The sequence below is a fragment of the Corythoichthys intestinalis genome, chromosome 11 (assembly GCF_030265065.1).
Source record: "Corythoichthys intestinalis isolate RoL2023-P3 chromosome 11, ASM3026506v1, whole genome shotgun sequence".
In the NCBI taxonomy this organism is placed as follows: Eukaryota; Metazoa; Chordata; class Actinopteri; order Syngnathiformes; family Syngnathidae; genus Corythoichthys; species Corythoichthys intestinalis.
The window spans coordinates 38101386-38123466 of NC_080405.1; the positions used below are offsets into that span (position 1 = coordinate 38101386).

At 38.0% G+C, this 22081-nt stretch overlaps 1 protein-coding gene across 4 annotated transcripts in view; it reads right to left on the minus strand.

Moving 5' to 3' along the window:
- Window positions 1–2165: 2165 nt before the first annotated feature.
- Window positions 2166–22081, minus strand: part of unc5a (unc-5 netrin receptor A) — a 398198-nt gene continuing 378282 nt past the window's right edge. For all 4 annotated transcript variants that reach the window (XM_057851224.1, XM_057851223.1, XM_057851222.1 and 1 more), the window contains 3 exons: window positions 13631–13795; window positions 13354–13532; window positions 2166–3402 (listed from right to left, as the gene is read on the minus strand). In XM_057851224.1, the coding sequence (XP_057707207.1) occupies window positions 3237–3402; window positions 13354–13532; window positions 13631–13795 (510 nt within the window). In that variant the 3' untranslated portion in view covers window positions 2166–3236. The remainder of the gene's footprint in view (window positions 3403–13353; window positions 13533–13630; window positions 13796–22081) is intronic.

Below are 22081 nucleotides of genomic sequence, written 5' to 3' on the forward strand. Positions count from 1 at the left end.
CTAATATTCCTTGGTCAAAAGGAGAGCTGCAGTAGCTGTGTTTAAAAAAAATAAGGTTTTAAGATGCCATATTAAAAACTAAGTGTCCTCTTTGCAAAGCACATGGAAACATAAAAATACATTCCAAAAATCGGGACAATCGTAAAAAGAAGCTCCGGTGTATCGGGGGGCTTCGGCGTATACGCCAGCTGTTTGACCGAGTGTTTCTTTAATGAAGGAGGGAGGGCGGGGAGGCTCTCCTGACAACTTTATAGACATCACATGCAACCCTGAGGAGGAGCACACACGCACAGGCACACGCATTCACACACAGAATGGCTGTACTGGGGATTAAAACCACGGATGTTCCCTTTTCGTATGATGCCTGCTTGCAATGCAGTTGCCAGAAGGACAGCAAAGCGCACCGAACATGGCTTCAGAAAATGACCCAAACGCAAACCGGCCCTTTAAGCAGATGCTTCCACTGCAGGTCATTTGCGCCACAAACATGATGTCTGCCTCACAATTAAAGCAATTAGACGACACGTCACTTAGGCCGGTGACGATGTCCGTTGCTTCCCAAGTGTTTCAAGGCCCTGCAGCTCCTTCATTAGCAATGGTATGTTGACTTGAGTGAAGGAAATGAGGGAGTTCTCCCTGATAAGAACACACATGTAACATTGACAAAGAGTGGGCGGGACCCGAGGGTCCTTAGATGAACCTTCAATAGCTGATTTTTATGGATTGCTGTTTGAACATTTCATTAATATCCAGTTGAGACGATAGCCGGGAAGTGTCAGGCAATTTGTAAATTTCAAGCACTTTACAAAAGAAAAAAACACAACAAGCAAAAGCAGCAACACCAACACAAAATGACCGCAATGGAAGTAGGCTTACAATGGAAAAGAACTTATAAACAGTAGAGATTGTTATGTGACCATCTCTCCGTTCGGCTTTTTAAAAGTAGTCAACTAGAAATATGACGCTAACTATGGGGCGCCGTTTGTAAAGCAGCACATGCTGAAAATTACGACAACATTTTCTCACATTTAGCGCCGCACAGTGTTTAAAATGGTGTGAAATTTTTAGAGTCACTTTTTTTTTTTGTGCAACTTTACAACATTATTTAGCAACTTAAATATTTATATTTAAATAAGAAGTTTTGGACCTGATTCTTTAAATCCAGAACTAAATATTTCATTTAAATCTTAAATTCATTTCCTATATCCTAAATTTTAAATCAGGTAACGTTCGGAAATAAATATTTAGCTTAATACGCAAATTCACATGACTGGAGACCGGAAGTAACAAAATAAAAGCTGGCGGAGCAGCTCAGACTGTCTGTTTACGTTGCTTGAAAATGAATAAAACCTACTCAACGGTGGCAGTCTGCTCTTTGACATGAGTCACTGTGATAATAACAATATATAGTAGGGCTGTCAAAATTATCGCGTTAACGGGCGGTAATTAACTTTTTAAATTAATCACGTTAAAATATTTGACGCAATTAACGCACATGCTCCACTCAAAACAGATTAAAATGATAGCACGGTGCAATGTGTTTTTTGGAGTTTTGTCACCCTCTGCTGGCGCTTGGGTGCGACTGATTTTATAGGCTTCAACACCCACGAGCATTGTGTAATTATTGACATCAACAATGGTGGGTTACTAGTTTATTTTTTGATTGAAAATTTTACAGATTTTATTAAAACGAAAACATTAAGAGGGGTTATAATATAAAATTTCTATATTTTGTACTAACATTTATCTTTTAACAACTACAAGTCTTTCTATCCATGGATCCCTTTAACAGAATGTTAATGCCATCTTGTTGATTTATTGTTATAATAAACAAATACAGTACTTATGTACCGTATGTTGAATGTATATATCCATCTTGTGTCTTATCTTTCCATTCCAACAATAATTTACAGAAAAATATGGCATATTTTAAGGATGGTTTGAATTGTGATTAATTACGATTAATTTTTAAGCTGTAATTAACTCGATTACAAATTTTAATCTTTTGACAGCCCTAATATATAGGTAAAATACATATTTAGGAGAAACTATTTAAAGAGTATTTTGTGTGCTCCAGCTTCTATTTTGTTACTTCTGGTCTCCAGTCATGTGAATTTGCATATTGAGCTAAATATTTAGTTCCAACTGTCTCCAGAATTAGCATTTAGGATATATGATATAAATTTAGGATTTAAATTAAGTATTTAGTTCTGGATTTAAAAATTCAGGTACAAAACCTCTTATTTAAAAATGAATATTTAAGTTGCTAAATAATGTTGTAAATGTGCAAAAAAAGTGACTAAAAATTTCACACCACGTTTTCAATAATGTGTGGCGCTAAATGTGAGAAAATGTTGTCGTAATTTTCAGCATGTGCTGCTTTACAAACGGCGTCCCATAGCTAACAGCTAACGTTATGACATTAGTCGCTAATGAACCCAGTTAGATGCGTGTGCTTAAGCAAAATCATGTTAGCACACGTCTGACTGGCAAGCGTTAGCGGCTAACATCATACAATGGTGTCTACTGGATGATAATGTTAGCGGCTAACTTCCTACAACTACACTATGTCTACTGAATGATACTTCTGAAAAGCTTTAGGCAGAGACGTTCACAGAGTGATATCTACCGTTTTTAACTTGTAAGTGTACCTTTGTCTTGATTATTTCGCATTTGTTTTACAGCTATTTGTGTTCATGTTTTTTTGTCATTTTCAAATTGCCTGACAATTATCGACAACTTTATTTTTAAGGTTCAAGTACCCGTGCCTTTGTCGTATTTACTAGCACTGCTAGAACTCCTGTCTTACTATTCAGACAGGCGTAAGGACCAATTGTAGAAAATGAGTTAACAGTGGTTGTTCTACAAGTAGGCAGAATTGTCTTTTTAGTGAGGACAAAGAGCTCACGAGTAAATTAACCGTAAACTGGATAGTGAGGATTTGAACTAAGCGTTTCCATGGATTTCATTTTTCAAGGAAATGGAATTACTGGCCATTGTTGATTTAAATATATGAAGTGCTACATAAGGCATGGAATTATGTATGAAGAAATTAGGGAAGGGGCTGGGAGCTCTATCTTCGCAGCTGTGTTTTCAATGGAGCTGCTTGATTATGATTCTCAGTGGAAATGGTTAAAACAGCATCCTCCTACGTTGAGCGACCTCAAACACACAGCTCAGCTGGGTTATTCTCGCCGCGTGTATTCTTCCACCCTACTCGCCGCCTCCTTAGCCTGTTAGCATTCTCCGTCCGACACCAGGAAGATCATGGCTTCCTGCTTCCCGATGTCCGCCATGACAGCAGCCAGCTGGTTGATGTTGCCCCCGTGGAAATGTTGAGCTTCCCACAGGTCGAGGATGGCCGAGGTCGGGCTCGCTTTGGATGCAAAGAAGCTCATGTGTCTGCACGCACAACATGTAAAAAAAGGGACAGAAATTACTTAAAATGGATATGTGTGCGTATGTCCTCTGTACAATATCAATAACATTTACTTGTTCATGTTCATGTGTGGAACATGATTTTGTTAAAATACCACAAAAAACAAGAATTATACCAAGTAGATGTGATTTATAAAGCACTTTTATAGAGAGGATTCACAAAGTGTCTTATATAGTAATAGGGCTGCAAGCTATCGATTATTTTAGTAGTCAATCGATGAATTAGTTTGAATAATCGAGTAATCGGATAAGGAACATGAAAAATTTAAAATACCTGAGCTTAGCCTCAAACGGTATATATATAAAAAAAGAGGATCTATGTACAACAGCAGAACAATTGGCTAACTTACATGGCAAAAGTCTGCTAGCTTCACTGCTATAAAATACTAACTTTTTATTTTTTATTTTTTTTACAATGCTCTTAACAAATGGTTCAGACACATATTCCCACAAAAAACGGCCAAATATGCCTGTAAACTAAATTATGAATGCATAAAAAACATTAGCTCAAACAAAAACTTAGCCTACGTTGGTCTTAACAGGGAGCAGTTGGATTCAGCCATGTGAAATGAGGCAGACCAGAGAGCAGTGTATCTACCCTAATCAATAAAACTAAATGCCAACACTTTCAAAATAAACCATTACAACACCACTTTAATTAAACCAATACTCCAAGCAATAAAATTTAATTCGAATATTTGTTTCTAATCGAGTACTCGAGTTAATTGATTAATCGTTGCAGCACTATATAGTAATAAAATGAGAATTAACACTATACATACAGTAAAATACAGTCAACATTTTATAGAATTACAAATAGAATCAGATCAAAATAATTATGAACTAGAGTCCGATGATGACTTTTTAACTGATAACCGATATCCTTATATTGACCAACTCCAAAAATCCGATACCGATATCAAACAGATATCGATATATGCAATAGAGCTGAAACGATGACTCGAATAACTCCAGTAACTTTTTTTTGCCAGCTCTAAGCATCACATTTTGCCCGGACTACTTTTAATGCGACACAATACCCTGATGTCACGCATGTACCAGAAGAAAACAGCGGCAGCAGACATATTTGATTTCAACCATGCATGAATATAGAAATGACAACGAAGAAGCTGACGAAAGCCAAGAAAAATGCACAGAGAAAAGGCAGAAAATGGCAAGAGCGTGGGAGCATTTGCAGGTGGAGACCAAGGCGAACACTGTTTCATAAATTCACTATAAGACAGCGCTTACATAACACTACCCCCACCCGGCCCCGGCTACCAGCGGCCCCGCCGACGCTTCCATGTCCCTGGCTGGACCCCATGACCGCTCCCGAAACCCAGCCTAGCCCTCGCTCCACCGCAGGCGAGACGGAGGAGCGATACTCGGAACAAGGTAAAATTAAGTTAACGTAGCGCTATTAAATAAGATTAACATTACTGTACCTTGCTAACGTAATGTTAGCCCTGCGGAGGGCTAGGTTTCTATTAATTATGACTACTGTCGATGTGTGGCTAACATGTCTTTCATACAGGGTTTATTTAATCTGTAAAAACACAGCGCTGTAGGGTGATGAGGAAGTAAAATAAAAACATAATAAAGCTGTTAATTTAAGCTCGATAGTCATTGATGAAAAAACACCAAGTAGCACTTGTGCCTAATGTGCTCCAATGCCGCAGTTTTCATACATTTATTTTGAACACTGCAAAAACTCAAAATCCTATCAGGACTTACAATTTAGACTTAAACTTAAAACTTTACTAGAACTTAAAAATAGTTTGTGGAAATGGAAATTCAATTGAAACAACTTTTCAAGCATAATGACATTTCAGGTAAGAAATAAGGTTTTGCTTTTATAAGATCTTAAGTTTTTTGAGTGAAAGCGGCAAATTTGTTGTTTGATTTTTCCAGTCACATTTTAGACGCAATTGTTGGCTGTTTTCAACAATGTACATCTAAAACAACAGCGATTGTCTATATTAGGTGAAATGTATTGTTTTCTCATGTATATTTATAACTGCTTTTTAAAACAAAATGTTTTATCCAATTTCTCGACTAATCGATGAAATTTTCAGTAGGATACTCGATTAGAATATTCACTTTCAACCAAGTGTTGCTTTAATTACAATATTAATTTGCAATAAAATTAATTTGAAGATGAAAAAATGGAAAAAAAACATTAATTAACATGTAATTGAAGGATTATCATTTCTGGAGAAGTAGCTATTGCTAAATTATTTTTTGATCAAAGGTCATTTTTAAAAATTTAATTTGATGCTTCAAAGAATGAAAACATTTAATATGTTAGTGTTGTCGCCTAAAACACATATATTAGTACCCAAGCGAGTATTTAGCTTGAAACGGTTATTTCACAGAAACCTAGTTTTCCGTTTTTTTTGTTTTTTTTTGTGGGTAAAGTGCTGATCCAATGTATAACCTATCTACAGTATATTCCATTGCCAATTACAAAAGAATGGAAAAATTGAAACCCCAAAATTTTATTCTTGCTAAAAGAAGTGTGTCTATAGACCCTACCCACCGACGTCACAAAACCACGTGCTCGCTGTATGGTTCCGCCCAATTGTCCGTCATTTTGTCTCTGTATTAGCATTGGTTTCAATTGATCGAGGAATTTAAAATGCATTTCATGGAAGACCCGGTGCTTTCTGATGCCGTAAACTCACTGGATGTGTTGCATAAAAGGCGTTATGTGGAAAAGCTTCGTTCTATACAGTCGCCAGATCCATATTTGATGCCCAAATCGATGTTTTTCGACCCACTGTCTTCGCCCTGTCTGCCTGACATCTGCTACGCTGATATTTACAATTATCTTGTCCACACAAAATCAGCCTATTCTCACGAAAATTTGAAAAACTTCAAGAGCTTGGAGGCTTATAGATACTTTGTTGCTGGTTGGGTGAAACAGGTCCTCGTCCACGAAAATTTGGCAGGAATCTATCTTGTGCTTGGAAAGGTGAGTTACGAAATTTTCAATTCAAAATCTTTTGTTATTGCTAACATCCACTGTCAAGTCTAATGTATTTCATGTCGTTTGTCAATGGAGTTAAGGCTTTTAATGTTTATATGGTTTAGCGATAGTACTCTCACTACATACATACGTGTATGTTGTCTGCGATTAGCCTAGCAATGATCTTAATTGTGGTTATTTGTCAGCCCAAAACCCTCTAAGTATATCTTAAATGCATCTTACCGGATATAAAATGACTACTACATAGTCTGTGGTGATTTTTTGGTGCCCAGTTTTCACGTCGAATTGCAGCCGTCCATTTCGCTCTCCTCTTTGGATCCCTCGGAATACGGTAAAACTTCAAGTCTCTCCTTCCATCTTCTCTGTTAGTGCAACCAACAGCCACACACGCCTTCACCATTTTGATTATTAATGTTAAGGAGCAGAAAAACACGCCGTAAATAGGAGGAATGTACGTAGCCGTAACAGGTTAACACTATGTGTTGACGGACAATTGGGCGGTACCATTCAGGAGAGCGGAGTTGTGACGTCACGTGGGTAGGGTCTATTCTTTCATTTGGTAGATAAGGTATATTTTATTCATAGTTTTTAGTGAGTTTTGGAAAACCAGCAAAAATTGAATGGACATAAATAATTGGTTTCCCAAAAAACGAATGACATTGAATAACTCCATATATTTTGAACCTTTCCGGGCACCTCTTTTCAGCTGACGTATGCAGTAACGTGCAGATTCATGGGCTGTTTTGTTTGGCTGTGTATTACTTTCCCTCCTTATTAATTTGCTCTTCAAAGTTGATTGCGCTCCACAATGACATAGTTATTGAAAAGACTTTGCTTCAAGCTGGTCCCACATGGCTAGAGGAACACATTTGACTAAAAAGTCTAATAAAGATTCAAAGGAAGTCAATTCTTGACTGAGTAGTTAATTAAGAGGTGTTGTTCACTTCTTTTGTCATGTATTCCACCGAGCCTTTACTATTTTCCAACAAACTGAAGTTGTAGCGTGCAGCAAAGTTGGATCAGGCCCACTGCTATAAAAACAAAACAAAACTAAAAAAAAAAAGCCATTTTCATTTGAAACCTAACAGCAGCTTTCAAGCAAACGCCTTGGTCTTTATTTGATGTTGAAATGGGTCCTAAATCCCATTTAGTACCACCTATACAGGCTTTTCACAGTAACTCAGTCGGAAGTAACCTTTTCCCCTTTTAGGCACACAACCTTTTGCCATCAAGACCAATCAATGACAACAAAGTGGCCGTCCCAGTCGGCCTTATATTTGATGTTGAGTGCTGTCTGATCCCTAGTGTACTTGCACGCACTGATTAGATTTAATGCTCTTTTTCTGTTCGCCTTGTTTCACCAGCCTTAACTCTCAAGGAGCGCACAATGCACTGAAACACTCAAACACTTTGATGGGGAGTTCAACACACCACCAAATACTTTCCACCTTGACAAAGGTCACAAACAGTCCATTACTTTGCAGCGTTTGCACTCGCCAAGTCAAGGAGAGCACAATGCCATTCCGCACAATGTTGGAGGGTCAACTTTTTGCCATTATTTACTTCAAAAAATGTATTTTAGATATCTTTTATACTTCAACTCATTGGCTGCTATTGAAACTGCTAGACGTCCAATCCATTTGAAGTGGGATGGTAAGCAGCAAATGAACGGATGTACCCAGAATTTTCATTCGCTGCCACTCTAGCAGTTAAAATGGAATGGATTAGTGCTGCAACGATTAATCGATTAACTTGAGTAATTCGATTAGGAAAAAAGCTTCGAATCAAATTTTGCTGCTTCGAGTATTTGTTTTATTAGAGTGAAGCTGGAACGGTTTGTTTTGAAACTGTTTGCATTTAGTTTTATTAATTTAGGTGGATACACTACCCTCTAGTGGCAACAGCGAATAAGACATAACCAGTGTTGTTAATAAGGGCGTTAGAATATAACGGCGTTATTAATTACTTTTCTCATCTTGGCAACGCCATTACCGTTACTGAGGCGGGAAAGGCGTGCGTTACTATGCGTTACGATGTTGGTTGAATAACGCGAGAAAAGTCAGAGAGACGGACTCACGGAGATGAGAGAGCAGAGCAGGAGTGGGGAGGAGGCAAGGGAGTTTTGACGGTGTTGCAAACGCGATGCTACTATGCTAGGTTGCTCCAATAAGACCTGACTTTAGCCGATAACCTACTAACTACGCCCACATTATACTACGGTAAATATCACATAATATAGAACTAGATGCAAATGACAGACACGGAGGCATTAGCAACATATACAGTGCTGCTCAAAAGTTTGTGAACCCCCTCAACATTTTGGGATTTTCTATTATTTCAACCTGATTTCCTAATCAATCAATTCAGTAGTTTTTTTTTTTGTTTTTTTAACAGTTGTGTTGTCGAGACTAAATTAAAAAGAGTTTTCATCAACTGATGTAGGTACAAAATTGAACTGTTTGGTCACAACCAAAACCGCCATGTCTGGCGAAAAGTCAACACTGCATACCACCAAAAGAACCTTCTCCCAACAGTGAAGCATGGAGGTGGGAATGTCAAGATCTGGGCTTGCTTTTCATCCTCAGGACCTGGACAACTCCACATAGTCCAGGGAATCATGAATTCTGAGGAATATTGTCAAATCCTAGAACATAACCTGACGCCATCTGTTTTGAAGTTAAAGCTTGGCAGAAGGTGGATCATGCAACATGATAATGATCCAAAGCATTCCAGCAATACAACCAAGGAATGGCTGAAAAAGAAGAAGATTCGTGTTCTGGACTGGCCCAGTCAAAGTCCTGACCTAAATCCCATTGAAATGCTGTGGCGGGACCTGAAGCGAGCAGTTCATGCCAGACGCCCATCAAACCTCTCTCAACTGACTGCGTTCTGCAAGGAAGAATGGGCAAAAATCCCCCAAAGTAGATGTGAGAGGCTGATTAGTCACTACAGAAACCGTTTGGTTGAGGTAATCTCTGCAAAAGGAGGCGCAATATCCTATTAACTGAAGGGGTTCACATACTTTTGCACACATGATATCTGAGTTTTTCTTAAATCAACCACTTTTGTTAAATAAAGAATGACAATATAACTATTTCTTTTGTTTCAGTCCATTATTTGGAATGTCAGTATTGTGGATTTGGGTATAACTTAACATTTAATAAGGTTATTTTAGTTTTTTTTACAAAAAATCTGACCATCGCTGTGGGGTTCACAAACTTTCGAGCAGCACTGTATAAAGAACTAGATGCGTTAGTAAACAGCCGCCATCTTAAAGCAGTAGACCTCTCAGGAAGGCTCTGTTATAGAGAAACTTCCTAGCGAACCTAAGTGTTTTTATCTAAAATGCTCTTAAATCGGCAAAATCTTGACTTAAATCTTATCTTTAAATGATGAAACAGTTTTAAAACTTACACATGTTGAAAGTAGACAGAAGGGAACTAATGCAATAACGGGAGGAATTTTAACAGCTTTAACGGTTGAGTCACAACATTAAATGACTTCCACACATAGCAAAGGTTGCTATCTAGTTATCGCAATATCTGCAATACCCCTGTGTCGAGTTAAGTTTAGGGTAAAGAATTGGGTTAGGGCCAAATGTCCCAAAAACCCTTTAAACTTCACATTGTGTGACCTGTTTTTAAAAAAAAAAAAACATGAAAATTATTACCAGTTACTTTGCCAAGTAACTAATTACTCTTACATTCAGGCAACTGAGTTACTAACTCAATTACTTTTTGAGAGAAGTAATTTGTAACTGTAATGAATTACTTTTATAAAGTAAGATTAACAACACTGGACATAACTCATTTAACATGGCTGACTCCAGCAGCTTCCAGTCAAGACCAAAATAAGGTTAGTTTTTGTTTGAGCTGATATGATTTCTTATGCATTCGTAATTTAGTTTAGATGTATATTGAGCAGCTTTTTGTGGGAATATGTGTTTGAATGATTTGCTAAGAGCATTGTAAAAAAAATTAAACATGTGATAGCATTTAAGCTAACGGACTTTCGCTCCAATGCAAGTTAGCCAATTGTTCTTTTGTTGTACTTAGTTCTTCATTTATTTATTTATTATTATACCATTTGAGGCTAAGCTCAGGTATTCTAATATGTTATTGAATGAAAGCGCAATTCTGCATAATTTGAAGAAACACTCAGGGAATTTTATTTTGTATTCACATTTAATGCACTCTTGAAAGTGCAATCTTGGTTTACAGCTCTTAAAATTAACTCTGCAACGCAATAAATGATCCTCATCAGATTACTCGAACTAACAAATTGATAGATTAATCGACTACTAAAATAATCAATAGCTGCAGCCCAAGACTGGATGTCTACTAGTGATAAACTCCTTTAAATTCATGTCAGAAGGATAAAAAGAGTCATATGAGCAATAATGCTAAATGCTAATTTTTAATTGACACTGCCTAGTATGGCTTTTGGCAGTCATTTTAGTTTGTTTTTTGGCCGAAAATATTTATTACACTTAGTCATATTATAGTAAATTCTAAATGAGTGTTAGTCTAGTTTGAGTCTAGTGCTGCAACCATTAACTCAAGTAATTCGATTACAAAAAAAGCTTTGAATCAAATGTTGCTGTTTCGAGTTAGAGTGATGCTGTAATGGTTTGTTTTGAAAGTGTTTGCATTTCATTTTATTACTTTGGTTGGATACACTACCCTCTAGTGGCAACAGTGAATATGACTCATTCAACATGGCTGAATCCAGCTGCTCCCTGTTAAGACCAACATAAGGTAAGCTTTTGTTTGAGCTAATATGTTTTTAATGCATTCGTAATTTAGTTTATAGGTATACAGTTTTTGTAAAGAAAGTTAGCATTTTATAGCATTAAACCAAGCGGTCTTTTGCTATGACAGTTAGTCAACTGTTTTTTGTTGTTGTTGTACTTAGATTCCCATTTATTAACTTCTTTTTTATACCATTTGAGGCTAAGCTCAAGTACTGTATTATCATTTATTTCTAAATGAAATAAATGAATTCTGCATAGTTTGAAGAAAAACTCAGGACTTTTATTCCGTATTTGCATTTAATGCTTTTTTGAAAGTGCAATCTTAGCAAACCTTTGTTTTACATTTCCTAAAAGTGTATTCTGCAAAACATTAAATGTTCCTAATCCGATGACTCGATTATTCAAACTAACTTGTTGATAGCTTAATCGACTACTAAAATAATCGATAGCTGCAGCCCTATTTGAGTGAAAGAATATGCTGTCCTGTTCAGCTGCTTGGACATGCAGAATTGTAAATCTGAGTATCATTAAACTATTTTAATGAGAATGTCTCATCAGAAAATGCCGCTTAACCAAAGGTTTAAAGATACAGAGAGAATGAAAGAACAGAGGGACTAGTGACACAAAAACATGATGGAATATACAATATGTGCTATCACGCTAAAAGTAGCATTGCAAGTTCTTTATGACCACCTTTACCAACACCATCAGACACCATGTGAGGAAAGGATACACCTCGTAATCAATAGGGGCGATAGGTCAGATTCGGGTGCGTCTGGGCAGCCATTGCTATAATCATATTTATTACTGGGCTGGTCATTTTCAGGGCTGGTGTGGATCTCTACTGCATCATACTAAGAGCAATATCAAATATTTTGGACTCAATTTACTAATTAAGGTAAAATTTACAGCTTTCAGTATGATGAAGTTTACATAAATACAGTATATATATGTACATGTATACTATACAGTATATGTATTTATATATGAAGTATAGTTTTATACTACAGCAAACTACTATATATAAATACCTCTCTAACAAGTGAACATTATTATTTTCTTAAAGACACAATATTGTATTAGATATTGTTAAATTGTGTGAGTGGTCATAACGTTGTGATGCTTTAATGAAAAATACAAGGGGAGAGAGAGAGCAAAGGAATTAGAAGATGCTGTTTAATTCTCCAGTAACATGGAATTGAGGACAGATCAAACAACCCAAGCTTTTTGTTGTCGTCAGAACTTCAGGCCTAATTGAGAATTGATTCTGCTGAGCAAAGCATTGCTAATTAAACCCGTACTGCATCAATTCACCGGGTGATTAATCGGGGCAAATAAAGTTGAGCGGACAAATTAACTTTACCTATTCAGTTTCATTAGGGGCTAGAAATTAAATTTGTGTAAAAGGGATCGATGGTCGCAACTCGTTTTTAAATTCACCATTTGTGTAACTTCCCCCCCAAAAATGGTCGCAGTCTGGCACAGAATCGCTAGCTTTCAAGATTTAGAGCTGATGGATTGTTTGCTTGTTACATTTTCAGTCCCTCAGCATTCTAAAGGAGAAAATCGAACAGACAGAGAAAAGCAGTATACGTTCAGCAGCTTACCTGAAGAAAACAAGTCTGTAATGTTTATATTGTTCCAAGTCCAGTTGTCAATTTATCCCAACCTACCTATCAAATAAAATGGCTGGTGGGAATGAGGCTGTGTTTGGAATCGCTTCACATGCTATATAAAGCCTTATATAGTGACTTTGGCATTGTCTAGTGCTGTTCGAATGTGGAGTGAGTAGAAGTTATAGTCCCCCATGGATGTATCCCACAATGCATCTCGAAAAGTAGCAACAGTGTCCAATAAGAAATCCTTTATCATGCATTTTAAAAACTACTAAAGAATTGAAAAATATTTGTGTCTAAGATTCAGAAAAAAATCTTAGAAGTGCGGCTGAATTATTTATTCATGAACCTCAAGAACTAAAGAAATTTACTTCATTGTTGGATTGGTTGCTTATTTATTTCAAAGATGTAGTTCTTTATGTACTGGGGATGTAAGCACTCTGCTCAAAGAGTATAAATACGGTCATGCTGAATTTTTTGCAAAGCTGCTTGTTCCAATGTGCCGAGGTGATGAGTAATCAGATAACACTTGCGGCTGTAGCCCACTCGCTCTTTACCTCTCAAGCTTGAGTCTTTGTGCGAGCATTCGCCAGTCGGCTCCGTTGGGACACGGGGCGTCCAGGCTGCTGCAGATCTTTTGCCTTATGAGGTATGGGATCTGAAAGGCGCTGGGCCCTGCGAGGGCAGTGGCGTTTGTGTCCATTAACAGGAACTCAGAGTCCACGGCTCGGGTGTCCTGTTTTTGACAAGAGCAATGAAGAGAAACATCTTTCATGAAAAGACGTGAAAGGACGACGGCATCCAAACGGGGGAGGGTAATTTCCTCAGTGTTACCTTGGCGATGTTAAAGTCAAGGCTGAAGCTTTGTCCTTCGCCCTCCACCTGCCAAACGCACATCTGGCAGGTGAGCTCACAGGTGCTGAGGCTGAGGCGTTCCAGAGTAAACGTGCAGTGGAGGTACCGCTGGGAACCATTCCAGAGGTGGTAGAATGGGATCTCCTGCAGAAAGCGCGAGCGCATCACATGATTCAAAGACACTGAACACCAAAGACTAAGAAAAAACAAACAAATGTCAACTTCCTTGATATCTGAAATAGTACATTCTTTATCATCGCTATTACAGGACGATTCAATTTACTACTTGTAGAAGAATGACTGTCTTACTAGTAGCTTTTTCCACTACTGTATGGTATTTCTACGCACGGGTAGGGTAAGTAGTGAGGCAAAACTACCGTAATTTTCGGACTATAAGGCGGACCTGACTATAAGTCACATCTTACCAAATTTGACATGAAAATGGTATTGTTTATAGATAAGCCGCACTGGACTATAAGCCTCACTGTATTATGGGATATTTATACCAAAAGATATGAACCGGTAACATTTTACTTGACAGCGGCATCATAAGATCAAATGAACCCCATGAAGCGTTGAACCAATTCAAGAACCTTCATTTGGCCATCACTGCTCCCTTGGAGTAGACAGTCAGCCACTGCCGCCACCTGCTGTCAACACCGTTATCGTCCAGTATGCCTCCTAGCATGCATTGCGGCGCTACAGATGTAAATTACAATCAAAATTCATGTTCTGTGCTAATTATTTCTCCAGTTACTGTTCTAGTTATTTCATAAATTGCTAGTTATTTTATTTATGTTTACTTTATTTGACAGTGGCGCCATAAGACTGTCATAGGACCATCATAACTATGACATGACACTGCCATGACCATTAATGAATGCTTTTGACAGATGTCATTTTGTGTCATTTGGCAAATTGTCACTTTTGAATGGATGTAAAAGATCCGAGCTGAACATAAATGGAGTTGGCGACATCATTTGTTGGATGATTCTTAATGACATCTGTCGTAAGCATTCATTAATGCCCATGATAGTGTCATGTCGTAATTATGACGGTCTTATGGCAGTCTTGTGACACCGCTGCCAAATAAAGTGTTACCTATTAACTCAAATAACTCAACAAATAAGCAACACTGGACTATAAGCCGCAGGATTCAATACTCAGAGGTGGGTAGGAATGCATTACATTTACTCTTTTACAGTAACATGAATAACCTTTTGAGAAAAAAATCCTTTTTAGAGCAATTTTACCACTCAATGACTTTTACTTGATTAGATTTGTGAAGAACAAACACTATTCTTACTCTGTTACTTTGGGCTACACTCGAGTCATTACATTTCTTCTCTTTATTCTACATAATGACTATATATTTGCCAGAGATGCCGACAGTGGCTGCCTGTTTCACCAATGAGACGTCACAACAATAATGGGGAGCAGAACCCACCACAATTAGTGAAAAACCGTGAAGTAGTCCCCCCCCCCAAAAAAAAATGTGTGTGTCCAATGTATTTATTCAGATTTAGCATTGGAAAGAAATATAAGACGTTTTTTCACTTTTTTTTAATGTATATATATTTCAATAAATCTTTTTAAGCACTTCAATCTAATAACTATGAAGTTGTAAACATGTTATTGTCCCACCGAATTATTTTTTAAACAAGAACAAAGTAGAAAAATGCTTGTTTTTATTAAATGCTTCATTGAGTGAGTCCACTAAAATCCGCTTAAGCTGCTCACCCACACACAATGAGTTGCCACGGCAACTGTTTAACAAGTTAAACAATGATTGACGCATGCAGCGCTTTGAAGCTTCAGCTTCCAAGCATCTGTGGCAACATCAAACCTTAAAGTCTGTCAATCATTGTTACTTTTAATAAACAACTCCAGTGCACTGCCTGACCAACAAAGAGCAGCAGGAGGGAGAGTGCGACTACATGATTAGCTTCCCGATGGACTGAGGGGGCGAAGTAGCGGGGGATCACTGCATACCAATCAAAGGGGACAATGTTTTTCTCCACGAGAAGACGCTCATGCTCTTTGGACGGGTAATGTTTCAAGTGTTGTTCTGGTTTGAATTCCATGGTGTTTATATCATCTTTCTGGCCTGAAACGGTCAAGTAATAGGTTGTGGTACACAATAAAAATAACAATTCAGCGAACTTGTGCTGAGATAAAAATATATACAATTATTTTAAAAAAAAATGACATTGTAAGCAGTTACTCAAAATGCTACACATTACTTGAGTATTCTTTACAACAAATAGCTGCTGGAAATAAGGTCTGGTGTAGGCCACACTTTTGGGGGGGGGGGGGATCTTTTATGACTATTTTGTGTAGCTATTCATCTATTTAAAGTAGCTGTTTGATTTAAAAATACATATTCTCATTGCCCATGCCAACATAGGCGCAGGTCACACGAATATTACACTTTGTCACAGAGGGGGCTGCGAAATATTGTCCTGTGGCCCTCAATTGGCCCCCGAGCCGAAGATTTGATAACACTACCTTGCACAAATCGTGGAACTGGAATTGAGTTTTAATTTTTTTTTGTGTGGTCAAAGTATTTATACAGATTCATCATTGGAAATGGAATGGAAATTTGAACAATGTCGCAATTCCGCATGAAAACGATGTAGTATTCATGCCAGGCCCTAGGCGGCAGTGCAGATTTACAGGGCGAAAGAGAATGATGCACTCTGACCCCACCAAGCGCCCCCAGCCCGGAAAAAACATTTGCCCACCCACTCGAAGCAATGGCATTTTTCTTTTGTTCAAAAAGGCACAAAAATGGAAACATTCAACATATTTAATTTAAAAATATTATTAAAACAGTAAATTAAAGCCGGCATTCCGCCATATTTGCTGTTTTTAATGTTTAGTAGCACCGCTGCGCATGCCCAATGTGACGTGTACGAGTGCTGACGTTAACGGCGCGGTCTCACGCTGCGGGAGCCTTTGATATGCATGCTGAGGAAGCCCCCCTCAATCCCCGAAATCAGATTCTTCCACTTTGGAGGCAGGATTTAGAGTTTTTCGTCTTTGCCGACACTATATGCACGCGAGGCGAGTCTGCTACTCAGTCATTGCGTCTTTGTGTCGCAGAGTCGCCATGTAAACTGCCCCCAAATCTTAACTGTCTGTTAATCATCGTTAACTTTAATAAGCAACTCCAATGCACTGCCTGACCAAGAAAAGCGGCAGGAGCGAGAGTGAGAGACTGCGTGATTGGATCGGGACAGCTCATCTGTATTTATTTATTTTTTAATTGAAAAAAAAATCTGCGATGGAGTGAGGGTACGCAGTTGGAAACGCGAGGGATCACTGTATATGTGTTTTTTAAAAGCTCGTCAAAAGCACAATAAGCACACCCGTAATCAATTTTTCTAAATTTTTGACCCAAGTGTTCTGGCTGTGTGAATGACTCCATTATGTTGAGAAATAGTCAAATTATACTACTTTACTCTAGTCTGAGGGCATTTTCTGAGCAGATTTTCTATTGTTGATAAAAAAAATTTCCTCAAAAATTTTCTCCAACACAAAAGACCATTCAATTTCTCCAGAACACATTATCCCTTTCAAAACGCATGGTACTTTGTACTCCGTTTCATTTGGCCATTCTCACACATTTTTCATACACTGTCATTTTTGGGAAATCTAGTCACATTACTATGCCATATAATTTACATTGTAAAATAATTGTACTATTTTAGGATTAATATATTTCTTGAAAGCTTTATGTTAAAAAAACAAAACAAAACCCTATATACTAAGGTTAATCCCTGATCAATAATTGAATTGCTTACTCAGGCGGCATCTTACCAGACTTTTCCCTCTTGTAAATGCATGCAAAGTAAGTCCTTGCTACTCTCTAACAAAAAAAGAAAAGCAGCCTGGATGTGTTTCATCGAACGCATTCAAGGCTGATGATTCTGACATCTTTCTCTTGTTGCTCCATATTCATGCCTCATACGCATCTCCCCAGGGATCACGAGGAACCAAAAAAAAAACCAAGAAAAAGAAGGAAAAAACAGGACGTGCTAACCCTTTCCCTTTCCCTTTAGAATCCCTTTTAACAGTTGACAAGAATTGTGTTTAAGAGGGGCTCTGGGCCGCAATACATGCACGTGACCAACTAGAGGCACTGTTACCCAGCCAGACAGATGGTGTAGGAAGACAGGTGAAATACACTAAAGAATTGTTAGGGACCCGGGGGGGACTAAAGGCCTTTTTTCCCACTGCACTGCTCTAAAGAAAGCACTTCCAAGGAAGCAGGCTCAGTCCAGATTTTTGTTCTGGGTACAATGTTACTGTTGTGCTTACTTGGCACAATCTGGCTCTTCTCTGCAGGGACCTTGTGCTGCTCCAACCTCCAGCCAGACCATCTTCCAGTCCTCTTTGAACTATCCTCACCGGACTGCAGTGCAGAGCACGTGGACTGCTCCCAGTATGCGGGTTGTGAGCTTCCAGATATTTATTTCCCATTCGATATTTGGAAGCTCCCTTAGAGGACGCAGCAGTAAGGGTAATCAATCGGCTCACAGCTCTGAGTTACTGCACTGACTGAGCTATAACGTGGCCGAGTCAGTGAACAGTAACGAGCACTCTCCCAGAGCTGCACACTATAACGCTTACATCGCATAGGCATTTTCAGACCTATCTAGGAGCGCTGGAAGTCACTCACAGCAGGGGGTGCTGAGGATCTTTTTTAGCAATTTCCCATCCAAAAGAAGCCCTTTCAGTCCAAATTTGTCATGCTCGCGTGTTTTCCCCATAAAGGCGTGCACAATGCCAGTACACACGCATGCTGGTGAGTTTACGTACTACTATTAGGCTACTACAAAGACAGTGTTCTATTTCACCTACAGTATGTGTTGGACTTTTGTAGCGCTGTCCCGACTAGTCGACGTAGTCGAAGTCATCGATGACGTAAATCCGTCGACGAGCACAACATGCCGTCGACGGTTAATGAAGGGTTAAAAAAATATATGCGTGGAAAGTTAGAATGTCGGATGCTCTGTTTGCAAGCGGGGAAAGCGGCACAAAGCCAAAAAAAGCGCACCAGAGTGTCCAAAACATTGACTTATTTCAAAGAAACAAAGGAGAGTACACTCTTCTGTCCTGTCTCTTCAGTGCCAAGCTTGGCTGCACGTCGGCCGTGAATAAACACCTTAAGCGCCTTCACGCAGTTTGTAAGTTTTTTTTTTTTTTTTTTTTTTCATTTTTTTGTACACCAGAGGGTGCTGTCGCCTTACTAAATAATAAAGTTTCATTGACAATGGGCCTATAAGTGCTATTAGTATTGTTCTTAATGCTAATAGAAAGGTTTATTTCATGTTATGGTTTATTTTATGGTATAGAAAATTATATAAGGTTAAAAGGTCATAAATATATACAGTATATACAGTGATGCACTCAAGGGAGAGATTGTCAATGATAAGGTAATAAGGTAAAGGCAATTCATATAGGCAATTCATTGATATATAAATAAGGTTTAAAAGGCAAAAGGTGAAAAGTTTTTGTTAGTTTCTAATTGTGTTGCTTTATTTGTGTGCACCGTAGCTCTTACGCTGTGTTTACATCAAGGATGGAATAAAAGTTGTAAACCATCAGTTTAAGAGACCATCTTTTCAATCGGGATGCTACACAAGTTAATTCTATCAGCATTTGAACTCATTGTTTATTTGTGATTTATTATTGTTATTTACGTGTTTATTTGTACTTTAATAAATGATTTGAGTGTTCCAATATGTTTTGTTTTTTTCATTGATAAGCGTCAACAAAAATTTCATTGCTAAATTAGTTTAAAAAAAAAATTTTTTTTAAAAAATGTTTAATTATTAGATTAGTCGACTAATCGTAAAAATAGTCGGCTGACTAATCGGGAGAAAATTAGTCGTTTGGGACAGCCCTAGACTTTTGTATTGGAAATAAAAGTGCCCGTGTATTATAATGCAAATTCCCACAACTAGACAGCGCAATGACACACTAACACATTTGAAAACTAAAAAGGGCCAATAAGCCTTGGTTTAACAACCCTTTTCACAACACTAAAATTGCACAAGAATATGGCGGAAAACACAGACGACTGAAAAAGCAGTTTCTGCTCTTGCACTCCTCTTTAAATGAAACTGGATATTCTACAAGCAACTAATAAACAGAAAAACACAATTTTCATCCTTCGGCGGTGTGTTTATCACTACCAGACGTCCAATCTATTTGAACTGGGAGGGTGGCAGCCGTCCCTCCCACTTCAAACGGATTGAACGTCTATGGCCGTCAGTGGCAGCCAATGCCAGGCAATGAGGTAATTTTGGGCCATTTAAGGTCATTTACCTGTTGATTTTCAGTTACTTTCTATTGATTTTGGGGTATTTTATGGGTCACTTCCTGTTTATTTTGAGTTAAAGAACAGGAAGTGACCTGGGAATCACCCAAATAAATAGGGAGTGACTCAAACTCAACAGGAAATGACCTGTAAATGCCCTAAAATGATTAGCAAGTGACCTGTAAATGCCCCGAAAATCGGACCGAATGACTGTGAATGCTCTGGCTTTGAATGAACGAACGAACGTTCCCAGTCTAAATGGATTGGGCGTCGAGCACCGTCAGTGGCAGCCTTAGAGTTAACTGAAACACGATTATGGTGGAAGATTTTGGAAGCAACTTGATGGTTCTTTCTTTTTTTTTTCTTCTTTTTTTCCCCTTTTTTTAAACCTTGACACCTTTTTAAAACGATATCTCGATTCTTGACAGGAGCATATCGATAACCTTTGGGGATACAAAGTATCACGATATATCACCATTTCGATATTTTGTCACACCCCTAATATCTATATGCTGCCATAGCAGATTCATGGCGCACTAAGCCTCCGAATTATTTTTAATTTTTCCGTTTTAAGCAATTCTATTTATTATTCAAATGGTGTTATGGTGTTACACTTGTATAGCGCTTTTCCACCTTTCAAGGCGCTCAAAGTGCTTTACACTATCGCGCCATTCACCTACTGGTGACGCAGCACCAGGAGCAACATGGGGTTCAGTATCTTGCTCAAGGCGAGTTCATCAGGGCGAAGAATCGAACCCACAACCTCTGGGTTGGGGGACGACTACTCTACCACTGAGCCACGCCACCCCAACATTCAAAATGTCTGTCATTTTTAGCTTTGAAGTATTAATTGATGTCTAATATTTAGTAAAAAAAAAAAAAAAAAAAAAAACGACTTTAAAAATTATTCACTCGCATATTTTAAACTTTCTAACGAATTGCGTCACAATGAAAAATTTGGCGTCTGTAAAAAAGTCACGGATATCTACCTCATAACTATCGCTTAATTGTATTTTTTTTTTGTTACTGTGGAATTTTCCCCGATACGTTATATGATAAATAATCGATCCAAACAAAAACAAAAATTGAAAAATAACGTTTAAAAGGGTAACTATATGAAAAAGAAAATGTCAACCACTCCTTGTTGTCTGCGATTTCTGCATCACGACCCTTTTTGTATCACCGTGTTTCACCCATAAAATAAAGAAAAATTCCACTGTGGCAATTCACAGCTGTGTCTTGACACTCGGTGATACATGCTACATGAAGTTTTTGGATCGAAACAAGGTAAGTACGCGATAATGTCTCGTTAAAATCATGGCGTCTTTAATTCTGTTCTCGCTTGCTCTCGCCTCCAGTTAGGGTTTTGCCGTTTGAAATTTTTTTTCTTAAATGACCTCCTGTCCAAAATTTTTATTCCCCCAGAAAATTGAGATTTTAAGCTTTCCAATGATGTATCACACATGCATATCAGACAATTTTGAAATTTGGCCAAATTGGGGGTCTCAGAGCGGAACTTCCTGAGTGTTTTCCGCCATATCCAACAGCGCTCTGCACGGCGGCAGCTCAACACCAACAACAAACAATTTGACTGCAATGCAAGCATGTCATACCCATTTAAAGACAACAAAGGACAATCATCTCCAATTTTAACCTCGAATTGAATTTTAGAAAATGGTCAATTACTTTTCAGTCAAATGAGTATGCAGTAATTTAGTATTAAAAGAAAAAAATAGTATACAGTATACAGTATTTAAAAAAAAAAAAAAACATGGTATCATCATGGGAGCCAAGACAACTCGATGCAACACTAATTAGAACCATGTTTACAACTTGCCCATCATGTTGGCCAAGAGAAAAAACATTTAGACGTTTTAGGCTCAACATTTTCAGAAGACTGATTATTAAAACAATTATACATTTTACAAGGATGTTACATTATTGTTTTATCCAAACAGCCAAGTCAACCATTAGCCCACGCTAACAATCACAAATGGGCCTGATGAGCTCTTGTTAATCTTTTATTCTACTATGAGGTGACCTTGAAAGAATGAATACCTACACTTCTATTAAATGTCCCTGCATGAGCTCAAATTCTGAGC